The following is a 19,833-nucleotide window of genomic DNA, read 5'->3' as shown; positions in this document are numbered from 1 at the left end:
AGGGCTGAAGTCAGGTAGGCAGCAGGGAGGCTCCCTGCCTGGGAGGAAGGAGCCCGTGGTTCTATATCTCTCTCCTCCCAAGGCAGCTCCCTGTCCCTTGCATGGCCCGTGGGCAGGGTTGGGCAAGGGAGAGCATCTGGGGAGGGTGGTGGCTTGGGCCAGCCCCTCTGCCGAGGGAGGCGTGGGTGCATGGATGGACATGCTCTGCTCGTGGGGTGTGCTGGAATACCTCTTGCCAAAAGTCATCTTTGAGGGAGAGGTGTGTCTGTCAAAGACACATAGCTGCCAGTTGACTTGGGGAATCATAGGATGTTCTGGGTTGGAAGGGACCCCAAGGATCACAGAGCTCCAACCCCCCTGCCACAGGCAGGGACACCAACCTCCAGGGCCCCATCCAACCTGGCCTTGAACACCCCCAGAGACGGGGCATCCACCCCCTCTCTGGGCAGCCTGTTCTAGCCCCTCACCACTCTCTCTGTAAAGAACGTCCCCCTAATATCTCATCTAACCCTTCCCTCCCTCAGCTTCACTTCATCCCCCTTGTCCTGCCAGTCTCTGCCCTTTAACAAGCTGATTCCCCTCCTGTGTCTCTGCTCCCTTGAGGGACTGGAAGGCTGCAATGAGGTCCCCCCACAGCCTTCTCTAGTGAAGCCTCACTAGAGTCTGTCACGGCCAGGAAGAGTAGGATGGGCATGTGGACTGTCATCTGCTGACTGGAGAAAGGGGATGCTTGGACCTTCCCAAGAGAAGGAGGGCGATGGGGTGGTTGGGTTGTGCTTTGAGGCTGCTGTGGACCAGACCTGTGCACAAGCGTAGGGAAAGGTGCTCTGCCAGGCATTGCTGCAAGTCCTTCCCCATCCTGCTCAGGGCAGGTGCTCCTGGAACAGCCTGGCAAGCACACCAGGAGCTGGGGTTTGGCTTGGTACCTCCTCTCTTCAGGGCTGATTGCTGAGATACCCAACGTGCAGCCTTTAGGCTACTGTTGTGACCTCTGAAGGCTGGTGACAGGGATTGCTGTGGAAGTTAATTACCTCTTTGTGCCGCTCTTAAAATCTGTCACTCTTCAGATCTCTCATGTGGAAGTGCAGAGTGCCCAGGAGAGGAGGAATGGAGCAAAGGACCACGCTGCTGCCACTTGGTGTGTTTTGTCTTGAGGACAGTTGTCCCTGTGTGTGCTCTGTGTCCCTGGGTTGCATTCTGGATCTGAAATGGGAGGTGAAGTCTCTTTAGACCAGGAAGGTGTGCAGGCTTCTGCTTCCTTGTGATGGCAGCTCCACATCCCCTGACTCTTGGCCAATTAGCACTAGCTGATGGGCTGCCAGTGCCAAGCACGAGCAGGGTGTTTTGCTGTGAATGAGCTCGTGGATGGAGGCTTTTCACCAGAAAGTGCTTAGCTCTGGCTGGGTGCTGCTTCATCCAGCATCAGGTGCTGCATTCAGAAGAGCCATCAGTGCCTCCTGGGTATGTTGAACGGCTTCAGCAAACTCCTGCAAGCCTGTCAGGACCCTGAGGTGCTGGGTGATGGTGGTGGAGAAGATACAGGAGTGTCTGGAGGGCAGGATGGGTGATGCACCTCACCGAGGTGAGGGTGGCAGGTTAGTGCCAGTCTGGAATCAGAGACCCAGTGTAAAAACACCCCGACCTTTGACCACCTTGGTCTTGATTACAAACCGGTTCTGATCAAACATCCGTAGCAAAAAAAGGTCATTTCCAAGAAGCATGAATCACTTCTGGAGCACTAATGCTTGTAACTTCCAACCCTTTGTTCTGGCTGATGGAACTGTGCTCTGGGTCGTTCTGGCTCCAGCACCACTGGCCAGAGGTATCAGTGGTGCAGCAGCTCCCTGTCCCTCCCTCCCAAACACACCCGCCTCAATCCCAAATGCTCCCTGGAATAAGACTTGAATAAAATTAGCTCAGAAGGCAACACCTCCAGGGAGGAAAGCTCAGTGTGTGGGTATGAGTGGGTTCCTTCTTGATGGGAGGTCTCAGCACAGGACTGAAGTCAGGTCTGGGTTTCTTCTCTGTCCTAAATGCTGGTTGTTGTCTGCTTGGACCTCTGCAGGTGTCCAGCCTGAGCTTGAGGACTGTCTTCCCAACTTGTAGCACTCCTAGTGTAGTGGGGATTTGTTATGTAGCTCGTGCTCTGATAATAACAAGAACACAAGTCATTTTTCCAAACTGATGATCTTGCTATAAATAGGGAATCCAGCTGCTTGCGTTGAATGGCATCAAAGGAAATCACAGGAGCGGTTCTTATGCAGAATGAAGTGGATTCAGGCTGCTTTCTCTGAAGATGCTGGGGGAGGGGAATTCCTTGACAACTGCGAGGTGTGAAAGCAGTGCTCAGAGCTTGCTGTGGCGTGGGAAACCTTCGGTGAGGAGCAGGTGAGGTGGCTGGGATCTCCTGTCACGCTGTCCCACGCTGTGCCTGCCTTCCTCCCCAGCACAGAGCCTGCCTGTGCTGTACCCAGGCAGAATGAGGCATCATGAAATGCAGGGCTGCTCTACTGAGTAGAAATAAGGGGTTTTGGGAGAAGGCACTTGAAACCTCCCCTGCTAGGAGGAGGTGAGCTGGCTCTGGACTTCTGCCTGGGAGTTGCAGCAGCGGCGCTAAATCACTGGAGGTGTCTCGGCAAATTCTAGCTGCTAACTTGTGAGGTCAGCACTGGGAGCTGGTGGATGGATGAGCCCTGGTGCTCATCCCCCATTGCTCTTCTCTCCTGACATGTGGGATCCAACCCCTCACGCTACAGCTGTTGTTTCCAGGATGGCTGAGCTGTCCCAGACTTGCTGCTTTAGTCCTTCTTGGTGCCTTGGAGACAGAGGCTCACTCAGGACACCTGCTTATGGCAGTACTGCCTGTGCTGAATCACAGCCCTGGGGATGTCCAGCCAGAAACGGGCCTTTTTGTGGCCAACTAGGTGCTGAGATGACTCTGTGAGTGTCCCTCCCTTAGCACAGGAAGCAAGGAGGGGGAGATGATGCCCAGGAGCATCTCTGGAGCCCTAGGAGGGCATGGAGGAGCTTTGCTTCCTCTCCCAAGCATCCTCATTGTGTCTGTGGGGCTGGCTGTTGTTGACAAGACTGTGTTGCATGTGTCAGGCCGTGTTTTGGGTGTCAGTGAGGATCTGCCAAAACGAGCATCAGCCAACAGGACTTGTTCTAGCCTTAACTCCTAGACAAGTGTATCTGAGAGTCTCAGAAGAAAATGAGCATGACTCAGTCCCGCAGCAGAGTCTGGTCCACAGGAGCCCTTGTGCTCCAGCATTACAGTAAGCCTGTTAAGCATGAATTTCCAGAACTCTTTGAAGCCTTTATTTAGAAAGAGCCTGAAAAGGGAGTAGGCTCTGGTGAATCAACATCTTTGTGGTAAGTAGAGAAACCTGATCAGTTGGCTGTTTATCTGCCTGCAGTGGTTTTTTGCACCCAGCTCCTGCAGTGGGGGCAGAGGGGCTGTCTGGGGGGGGAGAGCTTGTTAAACCTGCTCTGAGATGTGGGAAGAGCTGGTGGTGGTCGCAGACAGAGGTGTTTTCCCAGGACATCAGAAAGCTCAGCATGCAAGGCTGCTCCTTATGTCAGGGGAATGCTGTCTCATTCTGCCAGTGAGGTGGAAGAAGGTGCCTGGCTTTGCACTTCCTGGGAAAGAATGGTTGGGGTTGTTGATGAGTTTAAAGGGTCAGTGTGTTACAGTGTGGGCCTGACAGGTCTTAGAGCACCAGGAAATGCCTCCTGAGCCCTGCAGTGCTGTGTGGTAGGCTGCGGTGGGGTTTCTTGCCTGGCTCTTCCTTTTTTTAGACAGCCAAGTGAAGTGTCCCAGAATATCCTAACTGCTTTGGCCTAAAGTAGTGCTAAGTGCTGGGTGGAAACCTATTTCAGTTTGGGCAAGCTGTTAAAAAAGAGGTTCCTCACTTCTGTGTCGGTGCTGGTCAGCCCCAGGAAGGGTGGCTGTGGTCCCTGGCAGGCTGAAGTGCTGGATGCTGGCAGGTCCTGGCGTCCACCAGCATTCCTGTGAGCTGGGAGGGAGCTGCTGGCTCTGCTCCACTTGTCTGGCTGCACGTTGGGCATCTGAGACTTTATTCCCCTCCCACAGACTGATCTAGGGGCCAAACACTGAAGAACAAGATGCTCTGACTGCTTATGTGTGTACAACCTTGTTTTGCTTTGAAGAGCACAGCTTGCTTAAATACAGGTTGCCCAGGGCTCACAGAGGCAAATTAAAGTTACCCCGGTCCCCTGAGAAGGAAGACAGTAAATTAGGATCTGTCTTCAGAGGATGATGAGTAAATCTTGCCAGGACCTCACCAAGATCCTAAACATGAAATGTGTCTGTACCAAGCTGGCAGCATCTGCTGCTCAGAGGTGCTGGTTCCTGCAGCCCCGCAGAGCTGGGTGTAACTGGGCAGCAGGACAAGGGTGAGAGGAGGAGCAGGGTTGTACTGGGCTCTGTGCAGAAAGGAGGATGAGGAAGAGAGAGAGTGGGCAGTGACAGAGGTTGTGTTATTTGTTGGGATCTGCTGGGCCAGAAGCAGAGCTGCTCTTAGCCAGCAGGAGACTTGCTGTGAGTCCTTCCTGGTCCCATCCTCGTGAAAAAGCTCAGCCTGCTCTTGTGTGTGGGGTGAACAGAAACAAGGCTGGGGCACAGCTCTAGGAGGATGGGCACTCTAGTCTCCAGACAGATCAGTTTGTCCCTCTGAATTTCTGTCCAGAGAAGTAGGAAGGAAAGAAGTTTCACATACTGGAGCGGTTGGAGATCCACATGAAATTCTGCTGCTATCTCCTCCAGCCTTCTGCTCCTCTGCAACCTCTTTGCATTTCCCCTCTGAGCATCAGGGGGATGGGTGTTGGGAGAGGAGGCTGTGGATGCTGGCAGTGGCTGAGGCGGGTGGCTGGCATGCAGATCGCTGTAGTGAGCTGTGAGATCTGCCAAACTGTTGGTTTCCTGCAGTGCCTCCTGTGCTGGTGTCTGATCTGGCTGCTCCCAGCACTCAGGGGCGTTTGCATCTGCTGTCCTGGCTTGGGAAGAAGAGGCTGGTCCCTGGGCACACTGTGGTGGTGATGCTCAGTCATGCTCCTGGCATGAGGACCTGAGGACTGGCACCGCTGATCCCCGTGCTGTGTGTGGCAGGGGGCATTGCATGGAGCAGTTCACCTTTTCAGCATGGGGCAAGAGTCTGGGCTCCCAAAACTGTCCTGAGGTACAACTTTCTCCTTCCCTGCTTCCTCTGTAGGCACTGCTGATGGCTATTGCTTGTCCCAGGCCCAGCCCAGGCTGTTCCCATGGGGAGCCTGTGGGTGTGTTGGCAGCCTGGCTCTGGTGCCTCCAGCTGGGGTAGGTGGCAAGGTGTGGGCAGCGGTAGCTGTGTGCTTGCACACTTCTGTGGCTCTCTGGGCAGAGTAACCCCATTCCCCCCCACCTCATTTCTCAGGCTGAGTGGCACAGCATAGGGACCTTCACCAGTCTGAGGCTTCAAAAAAACCCCTAAACTTGTCCTTTTTATTGTTGTTTTTTTCTGGGTTTTGGTTCAAGAGGCAGTTTTGGAGAGAGGGAATCATAGACTGGTCTGGGTTGGAAGGGACCCCAAGGATCACAGAGTTCCAACCCCCTGCCACAGGCAGGGCCACCAACCTCCAGGCCTGGAGCTACACAAAGGTTTCCCAGGGCCCCATCCAACCTGGCCTTGGACACCCCCAGGGATGGGGCACCCACCCCCTCTCTGGGCAGCCTGTTCCAGCCCCTCACCACTCTCTCTGTAAAAAACTTCCCCCTAATATCCATGGGGAGTCTTTCTGGGGCACGTTTGGTGAGCAGTGAGGTGGCTGTGGCAGCAGAACCGGCTGCGTGGGGTGCAGCCCGTCGGCCGGGCCCCGCACACGGATGCTGCAGCACTTCGTGCCTGTTGCTAAGGAGCTGCGGTTGCCTTTGGCAGCAGGAGTGGCAGATTCAAGGCACAGGCTCCCTGGCATGTGGCTGTCCCCTTCCCAAAACCCCTGTGGCCCTGTTTGCTGGTGAGCTTCCCACCCGCGGCCCGACGTGTGCAGAGCCAGGCCTGTTAAACGCGCTCAGCCAGGGGTTTTACTCCAGATGTTCAGGGTGACCCCCCTTCCTCCAAGGGCAGCCAGCCCGCTGATAAAACACTGTGCTGCTATAAATAAACCTGTCAGCTCTACAAGGGAGAAGAGCCCTGGGTCTGAAGGGGAGTCCGTTTGAAACAGCCCCTGAGTTTGCTTTCTCCTCTTGGGATGGACGTTGACCGGATGAGCTGAAAAATGCAGCTTAACCTGGTGCTTTTGATGTGATGGAGGAAAGTGCTTGAAGAGGGGAGAGGATCAGCCTGCATGGGAAGGGACTCAGCGATGATTTACTGCTCTGCCTGGCTATGGGCATCCTTTGGAGACTTCTGCATTTGTTGGAATGAGGACATCCTCTGTGTGTCCATAGGGGCATGTCCATCCATGCAGGTGCTCTTGTGCTGGGCTGGACTCTGGCTAAAATAAGTCATGAGTAGTCAAAGTATTGGCTCTGGGTCTCTTTGCCCGTGGGTAGAGCTGTCCCTCTCCTGTGGGTGCTACAGGTGGAGTTTTTACAGGCAGTGCTGAGGAGCTGGTCCTGTCTTCCTGCAGCGTGGGCTTGTGGTGGGTGGGTCTGGGCTTCCTGCAGATAGTGTAGGAGACCCAGCTGGGCTCTCCTGCCTTTGCTTGAGAGGAGCTCAGTATAGCTCTGTTGTTATAGAAGGGGAGAACAGGCACTTCTGGTCCTTAGGATGGGTTTTGCTGAGCTCATTCTTGCAGGGCTGGCTCTCCCCTGGAAATGAACTCACCACCAAGTCAGGGCTAGGAAAGGAGGGACTGTCCCTTCCGCTGCTGTGAGTAATTTGGTTGGTCCAGCCTCATGCAGGGGCCAAGTGCCAACCTGGGGAAGGAATGGCTGAGCTCTGATCTTGCTCCTGGAGGCTAAGGGATGGCTCGTGCCACTGCAGAGAGCTGGAGGGTGGTCCTGAGCCCCAGCTGGGCTTGTGCATGGCAGGAGCATCATCCGCAGGCAGTGGCGCGGGACAAAGACAGGTCAGACTGTAGCAACGACTCAGTATCTCCCTGGGAGTGGGTCTGCACTGAGCAGGGACACATTGGGTGTAACTTTGTGATGGGCTGGCAGGCTGCAGGAGGTGGGGTGTCCCCGTGGGCATGGGGAGCAGCAGCCGAATCCTCCGTGTGCTGGAGGCTGCTGCTGGTGTGAGAGATGCTGCTCGATGTGTGTCAGCTCCAGACAAGTCACCTCCCGGGGCCCAGCTACAGGCTTGGGGTTGAGCTGAGATGGAAAGCATGAAGAACTCTTCTAGACAACTCCTCTCCATCCACATTAGAGGCTGAATCCCCTTCCTGCCCCTGTGCTGGGCTCTTGGGAAGGAAGAAGACAGAAACCTCCCCAGACAGTTCTTAACCTCGTGCCAAAGCTGCTGCTGCCTCCAGCTTTCAGTGTGAGCTCTGCTCTTGCCTCACTGGCTTGTGAAATGCCCAAGACTATTTGTGTCTGAAGAGCTGACAGGATGGACCCAGAAGGATGGGGGCAGCTGAGAATTAATTAGGAGCAGTTGGTTTAATTAGTAGTGTCGTACGTGAGGGCTGGGGACTGAGGGAGTAGCATTGTCTTGTGAGCTTCCAGCCTTCCTGCTTAGAGGACGTGAGGCCTTTGTGCCTGAGGTGTATTTGTGTAAAGGCCATCGGCATGAAGGCCTCATCTTGCCCCTCTTTGGGGTCTTGGCATCCCCAGTGTCCACTTTTCATCGAGCTTTTCTAGGAATTACCCATCTCTACAGACTGGTTGAGAGAAACGTGCTCTGTCTGTGGGTCTCCCAAGCTTCCATTTTCCCAACACCTTCTGGTCCTGCTTTGCTGGCAGTCTGGGTAACCCCACACCCATCATCTTCATCCAGGGCAGGGGCTTTACAGGGCCAGGAGATCTAAGGGCATACCAAAACTTCTTTGTGGAACCCAAAGGTTTCACACCAAGGTGGTGCTGTGTGTGGAGGTGATGTCCTGCTATTGCTGTGACAGCCCATCTGCTGAGGACAGGTCCCTGCTGCCATCGGTCAGGGAGCAGTTGGGACTTGGGGCTATCCATTACCCCCTTCTCCCAGGCTGTTTCTGGCCCCTGGAATGTGCAGGGTCAGAAGGGGAGGGAATGGTGGCTTGTTCCCAGCTCACGGGGTGCCCTCAGTCCCTGCAGCTCTGGGTGTTACCGACTGCAGCTTGGGGGAATCTAATTAAACCGCAGTGATAGCTGCCTGCTGCGGCTCTGATGGAGGGGGCTGAGGAAAGGGGGCTCTGGCTTCCTGTGGCTGCTTCCATGAAATGGAGATGTATCAGATGCAGACTCGCTCGTCTCCCACAGTGCTTTCTCCCCCTCTGCTCCCCTGTTACCTGGACCAAAGGGTGGCTCAGTCCCTGGGTACCCCGATCCTGTGAGGGATGTGTGTCCTGCTCCCTGGTGCTGTGTGTGGTCACTGCAGACCACGGGGTGGCTGGACATCCATCTAGTGCCACACTTGCAGGACCAGGCACCCCCTTTCCTGCAGCAGGGGTGGTGGAGCCTCCGGGTCCAACGGACACGGCGAGGCCATGTGCTGGCTCCAGTAGGCTTCAGTTGGGGTAGTTCCTGAGTGCCGTTTAGTAGCTCAGTCCCAGCTCTTCAGCCATCCTTGCAGAGGAAGAATCACAGAATCACAGGGGTTGGAAGAGACCTGGAGAGCTCATGGGGTCCAACCCCCCTGCCAAAGCAGCTCCCCAGCTCATATTGCACAGGGCGGCGTCCAGACGGGGCTGGAATCTCTCCAGAGATGGAGACTCCACACCCCCTGGGCAGCCTGTCCCAGGGCTCCCTCACCCTCACTGGGGAAAAGTTCTTCCCCATGTTGGTGGGGAACTTCCTGTGCTCCAACTTGCAGCCATTGCCCCTTGTCCTGTCTGCACAGACACTGAAAAGGGGCTGCCCATTTCCCCCTGCATCCCATCCTTCAGATACTGATAAACATTAATGAGGTCCCCCCTTAGTCTTCTTTTCTCCAGGCTGAACAGCCCCAGCTCACAGCCTTTCCTCACAGGGGAGATGCTCCAGGCCCTTCATCATCTTTGTAGCCTCCTCTGGACTCTTTCCAGGACATCCCTGTCTTTTTTATCCCAGGGAGCCCAGAGATGGTGGTTCTGTACTCTGATTAGGCAAAGGACAATCCTTTTGTCCTGCGTCAGGCACTGCCTCATGCTGTGGCCACCACCCCAAACAGTTTTTGCTGCTTCCCCACCCTAGAAAAGCCAAACCAACCAAGCTGTTGGCGTCTCCTTCCCTCCACTGCTGTCTGTTGCTTGCATCTGTGTGTGATATAGATGGGACTTGAAGTGAAGGGGGTTGTTTGGGACTGGGGCTGGCTCTGCTGCTGCCCAGTGCAGGGTGGGCAGTGAGAATCTGCTTGCTCAGCATGTGTCTGGATTTTGGAAGGAAGGATGTGCATGTACAGCCTGGCCTTGGCAGGGGAGGGGGATGCATGTCCTCTGCTTTCCTCTTGCCCAGATGCAAGGCTGGCTTCCCCCAGGAGGGCATCTCACTAGGTCACCAGGAAAAATAATTTGAAGTCTACGGCTGCTCTCCTTAAATCACCTTGGAAGAAGGCAGACGTGCCCATCTCCTGACATCTCTATTTTTACTTTGTGCAGAGATGGATATGGCTGAGCTGTCTCCTTTTATTTCCAGCTTTGGCACGTGCTGGAGTGCTTTGCTAAAGATGTGTCTGGCTGGATGCAGGCTGCCTGCTTCCCTGATCCCTGGGGACTGCAGGGTGAAGGGCTGCTGTCTCCTGCATGGCTTCTGAAGTCTGCTTCTCTACTTGCTGCTTTTTGCTCATTTTTCTACTTCCCTTACAGTTTCTGGACTTTTAAAAAAAATGTATTTATTCAAATCAGCCTGGGTAAATGGGAAGCAGGAGTGTGGTAACTGGGGCTGCTGGTAGCACTGGATTCCAGGGGTGTTTTTACTGGGTTTCTAATAACTGGAACTGGCCTGTTCTGATGGAGAAACTTCCTTGCTCTGTCTCAGCTTGGCACTGAGGTTGCCTTGGGAAGGCTCAGGCTGTGCATTTTGCTTCCTGACAGCCAGGCTGACAAGCTTGGTGCCTCAGTGGCTCCAAGTCACAACAGCTCTGATGGTCCCAGTTTGCCAGACCCGTCCCACTAATGCTGGTTTCAGCCTGCAGCTGCCCCCTGAGCCACATGCCTGGGTTGTACCTGCCAGCTGCCCCCATCCCTCCTCCTGCTGTGGGTAGGAGCCTGTACACAACAGCTGGGTGAGTCCCCAGTATCTTCCTCTGCCCATGGGATGCTCGTGGAGCAGCTGATTTCATGGTTGGCAGCTCCAAAGCCTGTTTAGGAGTAAGGTAAATGGTTTGACCTCTTGAACCATGTGTCTCTGAACCCTTCTAGATAATCGGGGGGAACAAGAGCCCTGCATCTGCCAGGTTTTCCTCTGTGGCTGTGGGGGTGAAATGGGGGGTTCTCTGGCTGCTGTAGACATGCTTCCCCTGGTGTTGCTCACCCTGTGGGGCTTGGGGGTCTTCTGGCTCTTCCAGGAGCCTGGGAGGTGAGCTGGGATGCGGGGTCCCCATGTCCAGCCACAGCCCTGCTCTCAGCTCTGGGGCAACACATCTGCTCAGAGCTGTTGCCCATCCTGTTTCTCCCCCAGTGAGAGCTCATGTTTGTGGAGTGTGTTGAAGATCCTCCATAACAAATCTTCTGCCACCTCAACTGCTCTGAGACTTGTCCTACATCTGGTGACTTGGTGTGCCTGCTAACAGTAGGCTGCCAGCTTTGGAGGTGGTGGAGCAAAGGGGAGAGTTTCTCCATTGCCATGAAATTGCCTTCAAGCTTTTCACCTTGAAGTGTTGCTTTCTGCCCCTTTGGTTGCCCTCGTGCACTTGGAACGGTCGAGACCGTGGCTGGAGCGGGCTGCCCTCGGAGGGGATGCAGGACTGGGGTGCCTACAAGCCCTGGAGCTCTCCATCCAGGAGCCATCCCTCCTCTGTAGGCACAGCCTGGCTGTGTCCATGCCAGTTTGGGATGTTGGTGGCTGATTGAGGAGCCTTGGAGCTGACAGCCTTGTGCCTGCCATGGAGAACTCCTCAGCTGCTGCAGTGGGTCTTTAAGACGGGGTCTGGCTTTAGCCCTGATGGGGGGTCATAGGGGGTTCCACTGCCACAGCAGGGACCACTCAGGCTGCAGATGCAGCCCCCCTGCCTTTGCTGGCTGTGTTCCCATCTGCCATGGGGAGATGGGCCATAGTGTGTATGTGCTTGAACATGCCCACCCACCCTCCTCCCTGGAACAGGAGTGCCTCAGCACCGCAATGCAGCAAGCAGGCTTGAATTAAAGACCATCATCCCCTTTTCTGGGTGTTGCAACAGATGGTGGTGATCTATAAACTTCTGTGGTGAAGGGAGGCTGAGGGGGAGCCTGCTCAGGGGCTGCTGCTCCTGAAGGATGTGAGTGCTCTCCAGTTTTTGGTTGGGCTTTTCTCACTCCTGTCTCCTGTGTGAAACTGTGGGAGTGGAGAGCCTGGGCTTGATTTGACTTGAGCCATCTGAGTTATCTGGGCTACCTTGGAGCGGGGTGGGCTTGTTCTGAGCCTGGAGATGTGGTGGTACATCCAAGGCTGGAGCATGGGAGCTGGTCCTGGTGCACAGCATGCCACCCTGCTAAAACTGCTCCCTGCTCTTCTCTGATGCTGAAGCCCCTGTGTGGCTTTGGCTCTGCCATCTGCCAAAAGAGAGGCTTGGATGTCCCCTGGGGGTGTGCAGGGGGGTTCAGTGCTGTGCTTTGCTTTGGGAGGGGAGGTGTGCTCAGACCCAGTGTGCTTGGTGCAGGCAGCTCCCATGGCAGGCCACACTCTCCTGTTCATCTGCTGCCTCAGATGCTCGTCGCAGGCACAAACAAGCGAGCTGATGTGTCAGCCTTGCTGCTCTGCTGGTGTTTGGCTAATGAGAGTTGGCATCTGAAGCTGCTTATCCCTTGCCCTTGAGTATAAAGCAACACTTGGATGGGCCCTCCTGCTCAAAGTCATGAGCAGGCTGGGAAGGAATCGCAGCAGATCTGGTGGGGAGAGGCTGCTCTTTGCTGTGGGATTAGAGACTTTAAGCCCTGAGGAGCCCAATCTACCCGGGTGTGTGTAGCAAAGTGCAGGTAAGGGGCTGGGGTGAGAACCATGCCATCCCCTGCAGGGAGGGCTGGGTTTGGGTTTCTTTTCCCTGTGTCTTGATTCAGTGTGGAGGATGAGGTCATGCTGGCTGGGGCAGGTGCTCTGGAGAGCTGTTTGAGGTGGTTGTGAGCAGCATCACTTGCAGCCCTCAGTGTTCGGGTAGGTGTGAGGAAGTGGGGGGATGAGGATGGCTGAGAGAGCTTGTGGAGGGGGAGAGCTCTTAAACCAATGCAAATTGGCCACCTGCCTCCCAGGGAGACGCTTCCTGTGAGATGAGGCTTGACTACAGGGGAGCAGATGGGTGAACCAGCAGAGCCTGGTAGTTCCTGTCACCTTCCTGCCAGCAGAGCTGTTCACCTGACATTCAGTGAGGGAGTTCTGTGGGATCCTTTAAAGCTGTTGCAAAACCTGGTGAGAATCAGGACAGGAGATGTTGAGGTTGGGACTACCCTGAAGGTCCAGTTTGTGTCTGTTTGCATCATCTCTGTGTGGAGGTAGCACCAAAGATCTGTCTCCTCCTGCTGTGCCACGGGGCCAGTCTGTCGTGTTTATCCATCTCTGTGGTCCAGTGTTGACATCAGAGTTTGATTTCAACCCGCTGTGACTTGGCCCAGACTAACCAAAAATGTCTTGTGGGTCACCCTTCTGAGAGCCACAGTGCAGCACAAGCTCTGGGGTGACTGTTTCCTCAAGGCAAGGGACAACTGTGACTCAGGTTCCTCTCCCCTGGCTTGGGAAGGTTAAGCAGCATCTCAAATGCTTCCAGACCTACTTGCAGCCTAACAATACTTAAAGGGTCCTGCAGGAACGTGGGAGAGGGGCTGGTCACATGGAGGTGCAGGGACAGGACAAGGGGTGATGGCCTCAAGCTGAAGGAGGACAGGGTTAGGTGAGACGTGAGGAAGGAATTCTTCACTCTGAGGGTGGGGAGGCCCTGGCACAGGGTGCCCAGAGAGGTTGTGGGAGCCCCATCCCTGGCAGGGCTCAAGGCCAGGTTGGATGGGGCTTGGGGCACCCTGGGCTGGAGGGTGTCCCTGCCCATGACAGGGGGGTTGGAGCTGGATGGGCTTTGAGGTCCCTTCCAGCCCAAAGAGTTTTTTGATTCTGTGACCTTGCTGTGTGGCTTGGCTGTGAGCCCCATGTCTCTGACAGGAGGAGGAAGCCACTCAAAAGTGGTGCTGGAGAGCACCAGGCTTATCAAATACAACCACAAATCCTAAGGCAGGACAGGGTTAACAGGCAAAGTGTTCCTGCTGTGCCCCACTGGAGCAGGGACAGACTTTGGGACACAGGGGTGTCTGTGAGGCTGGGTGAGCATTGAACCTGAGCAGGATCTGGGCTTGTTCATGCTGCACTGGAGGGTGCAGCTCACCAGACACCTTGTTTAGGTGGCTGACAGGCTCAAGACAAGCATGTCTTCTCCCAGGGCAGGTGGGATGCTCCACCTCTTGTGGGGTGGGAGGCAGCACTTGTCCTGTCTGGAGCATCGATTCATGCAAAGGGGCTGATGTGTGTTCTGGGAGGGGATGTGGGGTTATTTGGGAGAAAACAAGGGAGGTAGTTACCTCTTGGGAAGCTGAAATCACTGCTGTTAGGGGCTTTCACAGCCTGAGGAGGCCAACATGAGGTCCTCAGTGGTGCTGACAGCTGGGAGTAGCATTGGGGTAGCAGCAAGAGTGCAGTATTGCTGAGAGTAAGGGGAAGGTGTGCTTCTGAAATGAGTGTGACCTGATTCCTTTGTTCCACTCTTCCATCCTGCACAGCACACGGGACCTCAAGCAAGTCTGAACCTGAGGTTTTGCTTCCCTCCTCACCCACCCTGTGCTTTCTCTCTGCAGCCATCAAGGTGAGCTGCGTTGGATCCTGTGGGGTGTCGAACAAGATCAATGACACAGCCTGGACCGTGGAGGAGCAGTACTTTAACAGCACACTGTCCCTGGCAGACAAAGGTAAGAGGCACAAAGGTGTGGTGGAGATGGGTGATCCTGAGATGGCCTACAGGAATGTGTGTATCACCAAGGTTTGAGCATCTTCTCGATGGGAAATACCCCTTTGCAGGCAGCGTTGGCCTGTGTGCAGAGGATGGGAGCTGATACTAGAGATGACAAGTTTGGAAGGGGCTGTGCAGAGAGGCAGAATGAATAGCTGCAGAACTTGGCAGTGTTTGCAGGGTGGCTGCCTGTGTCCTCTGGCCCTGGGCTGCCTGAAACAGAGTTGCCAGCAGTGACTTCTCTGCTCTTTGAAGGCCCTGTGGGTTCATCCTGCCCTGCTTCCCATGTGTGGTGGTCACAAGGCGCTGATGGGAGCGGATCAGCAGAAGCCAGTCACAGGCCAGGAGCAGTTTGTGTTGGAAGGGATGTGGAGGTGTCGCTTGTCCTCTGACAGGAGCCTTAAGAGCAAGGCAGGAGCAGCCTGGGACAGCCACCACCACACCCCCTGCAAGCTGAGATGCCCAGGGATAGCAACGGGCTGTATTATCCTGTGGGGTAAAGTGACACCAGGAGCCCCTGGGGAATCTGGGCTGGAATGAATGCTGCCTTTCTGCTGTGAAATAGGTCAGCCTTACCACAAATAATTCATGCTGCACCCTGGCTCCTGTCAAAAGCAAGACATGCCAGTTACTCACCTGCTGAAGGCAGCGGCTGTAGCGGTGGCTGTAACATGGCACAGGCCTGTGCTAGCTGGGGCTCCGCTCTGGGGACTGTTCTGTGTGACAACAGGAAATCAGTAGAACTGAAGTGGAAGTTTCTCATAGCTCAGCAAAGCAGAGCTTTTAGCATGGAGGGGAGACTGACCTCATCCTTGCAGTGACTGGAGAGAGTGCCGCTTGCTTTCAGGCCCTGGAGAAGGGAGACAGTTGGCTGGCTGCCCCTTGGCTTGGCTGGTAGCCTGGGGGCTGCAGTTGGAGGTAAACTGCCTGGGAGGGTGATGAGGAATGTTCCTGCCAGAGTTTGAATGTGGCACTGGGTGCAGCTGGAGAGCCCAGGGTTGGAAAATCCCAGAGGTTTTACAAGGTGCTGCAGGATGTTGAGCTTTGAGTTGGGAGCTGGAGGCTGAGGACTTTGTGGACTTCTGGAGAGGTTTAAACCTGCATCCGCACTGAAAAATGCGGCTTCCAGCTTCTGTTTGTAATCTTGAATGATTCCAGGGAGAGCTGTGATACTGTGGTCAGCTCTGTCCCGGTAAAGCTGAGCAGTGGCAAAAGCCACCTCTTCCCACTCCCACCTCCTGGCTGGATGTGCTGTTCCTTGGCTTTGGAGCACCTGGGAGATTTTAAGAGCTGCTTTGGGAGTTCCTGTGAGGCTGCCCTTGGGAGCCATCCCCTCAACAACCAGGACCAGGGTGGAAGGAAAATGCATTGACAGCTACGTGCTTTCATGTCCCTGAAAGTGTCCCCTTTGAAGGCCTGAATTCCTAAGATGGCCAAAATTTGGTATTCCCAGGTTTTAAACTGATCATGGAAAGCTCTAGTCTTTTGGCTCTTAATTTCCTGGGACCCAGACTCTTGTGTGTCACCCAGCAGGGCGCTGCTCTCCATCAGTGCTGCTATTGCAGACTCAGCCAGCCTGGGGCTGGGGCAGCAGGGCTGGGCTGCTGGCTCCTCACTGGAGCTGGCCCTGGAGTGGGCAGCTGCCCAGCCACCTGCCTGGGGTACCATCGGGACAGAACAAGTCCTGTGGAGCTACCACAGCTCCAGGAGAACGAGGTAAGAAATGTCAGCACATGATATATCAGAGACCTAGTGAATTGCAGGGAAGATCTGCCCTGTGGCACTGGAGTCCTGCGCTCGAAGCTGCGGTGGGTTGTGGTGTCCTTACTGCCCTGTCCCCTACAGTTACGGTGTATTGACAGGAAAAAGCCTGGTCCCAGCTACCAGCAATCAGCCTGGAGCAGCTTGCCAGGTTCTTACAGTCACTGACCTGCGATCTGCTGCCTTGTGTGTCAAAGTGGACACAACTGCTGGGAGCTCCTGCTGCAGGGAGGCAGATAGGGAGAGGGCAGGCAGTTCCTGCGCGTGGGATCACAGCCAAGGGCAGCGTGTGTGGGGCGCTCGCTCTCTGTGTGACTGGGACGAGCTCAGGAGCTGTTGTCCTGGGCTTTCCTGTGTTTGTGCCGTGTCTTTCTTCAGGCAGGACAGCTGGGCCCCTGCGAGGACGTGGGGGAACCAGCAGTGGGATGTAGGGGGGTTTGGGGGGGGACCCTGTCAGTGCAGCCTTCAGACCCCAAGTCCTTCAGCAGCTTTGAAACCCTTGAAACTGCCCGTGTGGATATGGGAACAGCAGCCCTGGGGCTGGCTGTGCTCCAGTGAGAGAGCTGCTGCTGCCTCAGCCCTCGCCTGACACTGATGCCTGGTGGGGCTGGCGGAGCAGCAGGGGAGCCGGGCTGCTTCTCTGTGGCTCTGCCTTCCCTCATGCCTGTCCCTGTCTGTCTGTCTGTCTGTCTGTCTGCCTTCTCCACGGGGGCCGCTGGCAGCCCAGTGTCCTAGCACAGCCCTGCAGCCAGGCAGTGGCAGGGCTTTCCTGGGGGCGGGGGGGGCTGTGCAATGGGCTCATGCAGGTGCTGACTCAGCCCTGGTGTTTTTAGGCTCCCCAGGAATAGCTCGCAGCCGCCCCAGCCTTTCCTGGGCACAGCGTGAGGGAGCTCCGGACAGACAGACAACCTCTTGGTGCCTGCTCTGCTCAAAGCAGGGCTGTTCCTTCCCCTGCACCCTGGCAAAGCATGTTTGGCAGCAACTGGCTGCAAGACAGTGAAGGGGAGCAGTGTGTCGGTGCTGTACTGGGGGGTCCAGCAGCGGGCCTGTGCCCTGGGGGAGAGGGTGATGCTGGGCTCCCCACTGGCCCCATCCCCAGCCCTCTTGCAGAAGGCTCACTGGGGGAGTATCCCAGGTGTCCCCCAAAGGTACACAGCTGACCCGTCTCCATCCTGCAGCCCCAGCACATGCTCCTGCAGCCCCAGCACGTGCTCCTGCGGAGCCCCACCAGCGCTGGTACCTGGGGGGATGGTGCAGGGTAGCAGGTTCAGCCTGAAAAACAACCTGCCTTGCTCTCTGCCTTCCCACATCCTGAGCAGTGACTTTATCAAAGAGTGAGCTGTGCCTTCTGAGGACATGTGGGGGAAGGGGAGAGGGGGTTTGCAAAACTATTGAGGCTTGGATTAATCTTTAAGCATCTAAGAGCAACTCTGCACTTCACCCACACACCTTTGCATTGAAATAAGTGAGGGGGCAGCTTGTCCTCTGCAGCATCAGCTATTGCATGGTGTTGGTGGGGTTTTTTTAAGGGTGTGCATTGTATGAGAAAGGAGGCAGGCCCTGAAATAACCCAGATGCCTGCTTTGCAATGTAAGGCACTTATTTAAGGCACTGGCCTCATCCTTAATTCCCCTTTTTGCCCTTCCTTGGAGCAGAATCCAGGGTGCAGAGGGCTCAGCCTTGCTGCTGGGGCATCCACAGGCTGGTGACTGGTGTTATTGCTGCAGAGGACCCTGGTGTGTGCTGGCATGGTGCTTGTCCCTGCTCCAACAGTGCAGCATCCAGGAAAGCCTTTTGCTGGGATCCAGCAGCATGCTGGAGGCAGCGGGTGCCCACGAGCTGCCTGGGGAGCTGAGGGGTTGCCCAGGGTTTGTGCTGTAGTCTTGGTGATAACACACAGGTGGCAGTTTAATGAACTTGGGCTCTTCACATCACAGCTGCTGGAAGCACTGAGGGTACCAGTGGGTCTGGAGTTCCTCACTGCTCTGTGTGCTGGGGGGTGGACAGTGCAGCGCTGGGGAGGTCGCTCAGCCCGTGGGTGGGTCTTGGGGGGAGGCTGGTTATTTGTCTCCCAGAGGGGAGGCCAAGGCAGGATTTGCTTTTCCCACTCGGTCTGGGTTTGACTTGGACACTTGCTCCCTGGTGCTGGCTTTTCCTGGGGCCTCTCTTTGTAAAGAAATGGAATAGGGGTGGGAGGAACCTGGCAAGTGAGGGGGGGTGTTGGGCTTCTCTAGGTGTCAGCGGTGCAGGAGATCAAGGACACCAGTTGCACTGAGTACAAAATAGCACTGCTTGTACCCGCCGCTCTCAGACAGAGAGATGCTTCTTTTGATCCAATATAATGGAGTAATTCAGCTCTGTGGAGGCCTCCCCTTCCTCTCCCCCTCCCCTGCAGCAGCTCTGGCCATATTCAGCCAGAGAGGAGCAGGTCCCTCCTGTCCCTGTACCCACACAGGGCTGTTGTCTTTGGGCACCCCGTATCTCCGACAGCACACACGGCTCTTGCCCCATGGGTGGCTTGTGTGTGCAGAGGCAGCCTGCTTGTGTTTTCATTCCTTTTAAATCCTACTTGTACCTGAGTGGAACCCGTGCAGGGAGCTGGCTGTGATTTCCAGCTGACCTTCCTTTTGGCAGCTTGTTAGTTAGCTAGAAAGCGCTGCAGGGAATTCCTGGCGGCTCCACACGCTTCCTCTACTGGCAGATTCCTTGCACAAAGAGCTCAAAAGGGACAGCTGTGCATCACCTCTTCCTGGGGTGGTTCTCTGCCCGCCTGGCACAACATCTTCACAGCCAGTGGTTGGCACAGGGCAAAGCTCCTGCCTTCCTGCCGAATTTAAAAAGCTTAGTGACCTGACTAAGCAGGCACTGAGAGACTTTGGTCTCCTGTTCTGTGCTCGGGGATTGCTCTGTGAGCAGGAGGTTGCATCACAGAATGTCAGGAGTTGGAAGCTCAAAAGCTCATCCAGTCCCACCCCTGCCAGAGCAGGATCACCCAGACTAAATCACACAGGAACACATCCAGGTGGGTTTGAGTGTCTCCAGAGAAGGAGACTCCACAACCTCTCTGGGCAGCCTGGCCCAGGGCTCTGTCATCCTCATAGTGAAAAAGTTTTTCTGCATATTGGGGGGAACTTCCTCTGCTCCAGCTTGTACCCACTGCCCCTTGTCCTATCACTGCCATCCCTGAGCAGAGCCTGGTTCTGTCCTCCTGACTCTTACCCTTCACATATTTATAAACATTGATGAGGTCACCCCTCAGTCTCCTCTTCTCTGAGCTAAAAAGGCCCAGCTCCCTCAGCCTCTCCTCATAAGGAAAGAGTTCCACCCCATCATCTTGGTGACCCTGCACTGGGCTATTTCAAGGAGTTCCATGTCCTTCTGGAGCTGAGGGGCCCAGAACTGGAAACAATATTCCAGGAATGGTCTCACCAGGGCAGAGCAGAGGGAGAGAAGGTCCTCTCTTGACCTACTAACACACACCATTGGCCTCCTTAGCCACCAAGCAAAGCAGCAGGTGATGCTCCAGGAGAGCCCCTGGCCAGGTGAGAGCGGGACAGCGTGAGCTGTTAAGGATGTGCCGGTGTCAGTTCCTGGCCACGCTGTGCCCCTGGGTTCAGGAGCAGGAACTGCAGGTCCAGCCCAAGAAAGCCATGAGGAAGGAGTGCAGTTGCCTTGGGTCACAGCTGCTTCCTCAGCACTTCCCAGTTTCTTGCCTTGGTGCATCGCTGTTAATCCTTGGAGGTTTCCCAGCGTTGCCATGCTGCCAGGTCTGCTAATTCCCTGCAACTGTCACTGAGAACCACGACAGGCTTGTCAGCAGCCCAGCCCTCACCTCAGTGCTGGG

At 55.5% G+C, this 19,833-nt stretch overlaps 1 protein-coding gene across 1 annotated transcript in view; it reads left to right on the top strand.

Moving 5' to 3' along the window:
• Positions 1-19,833, top strand: part of ARRDC1 (arrestin domain containing 1) — a gene marked incomplete at its 5' end in the record, with an annotated part of 35,807 nt that overhangs the window by 4,773 nt on the left and 11,201 nt on the right. The window contains one exon of the mRNA XM_084272480.1: positions 14,077-14,187. Coding sequence (XP_084128606.1) covers positions 14,077-14,187 — 111 coding nt within the window. The remainder of the gene's footprint in view (positions 1-14,076; positions 14,188-19,833) is intronic.

This window comes from Gallinula chloropus (assembly GCF_964237585.1).
Source record: "Gallinula chloropus genome assembly, chromosome: 18".
Taxonomy (NCBI): domain Eukaryota; kingdom Metazoa; phylum Chordata; class Aves; order Gruiformes; family Rallidae; genus Gallinula; species Gallinula chloropus.
This window is presented reverse-complemented; position numbering and strand designations above follow the sequence as displayed.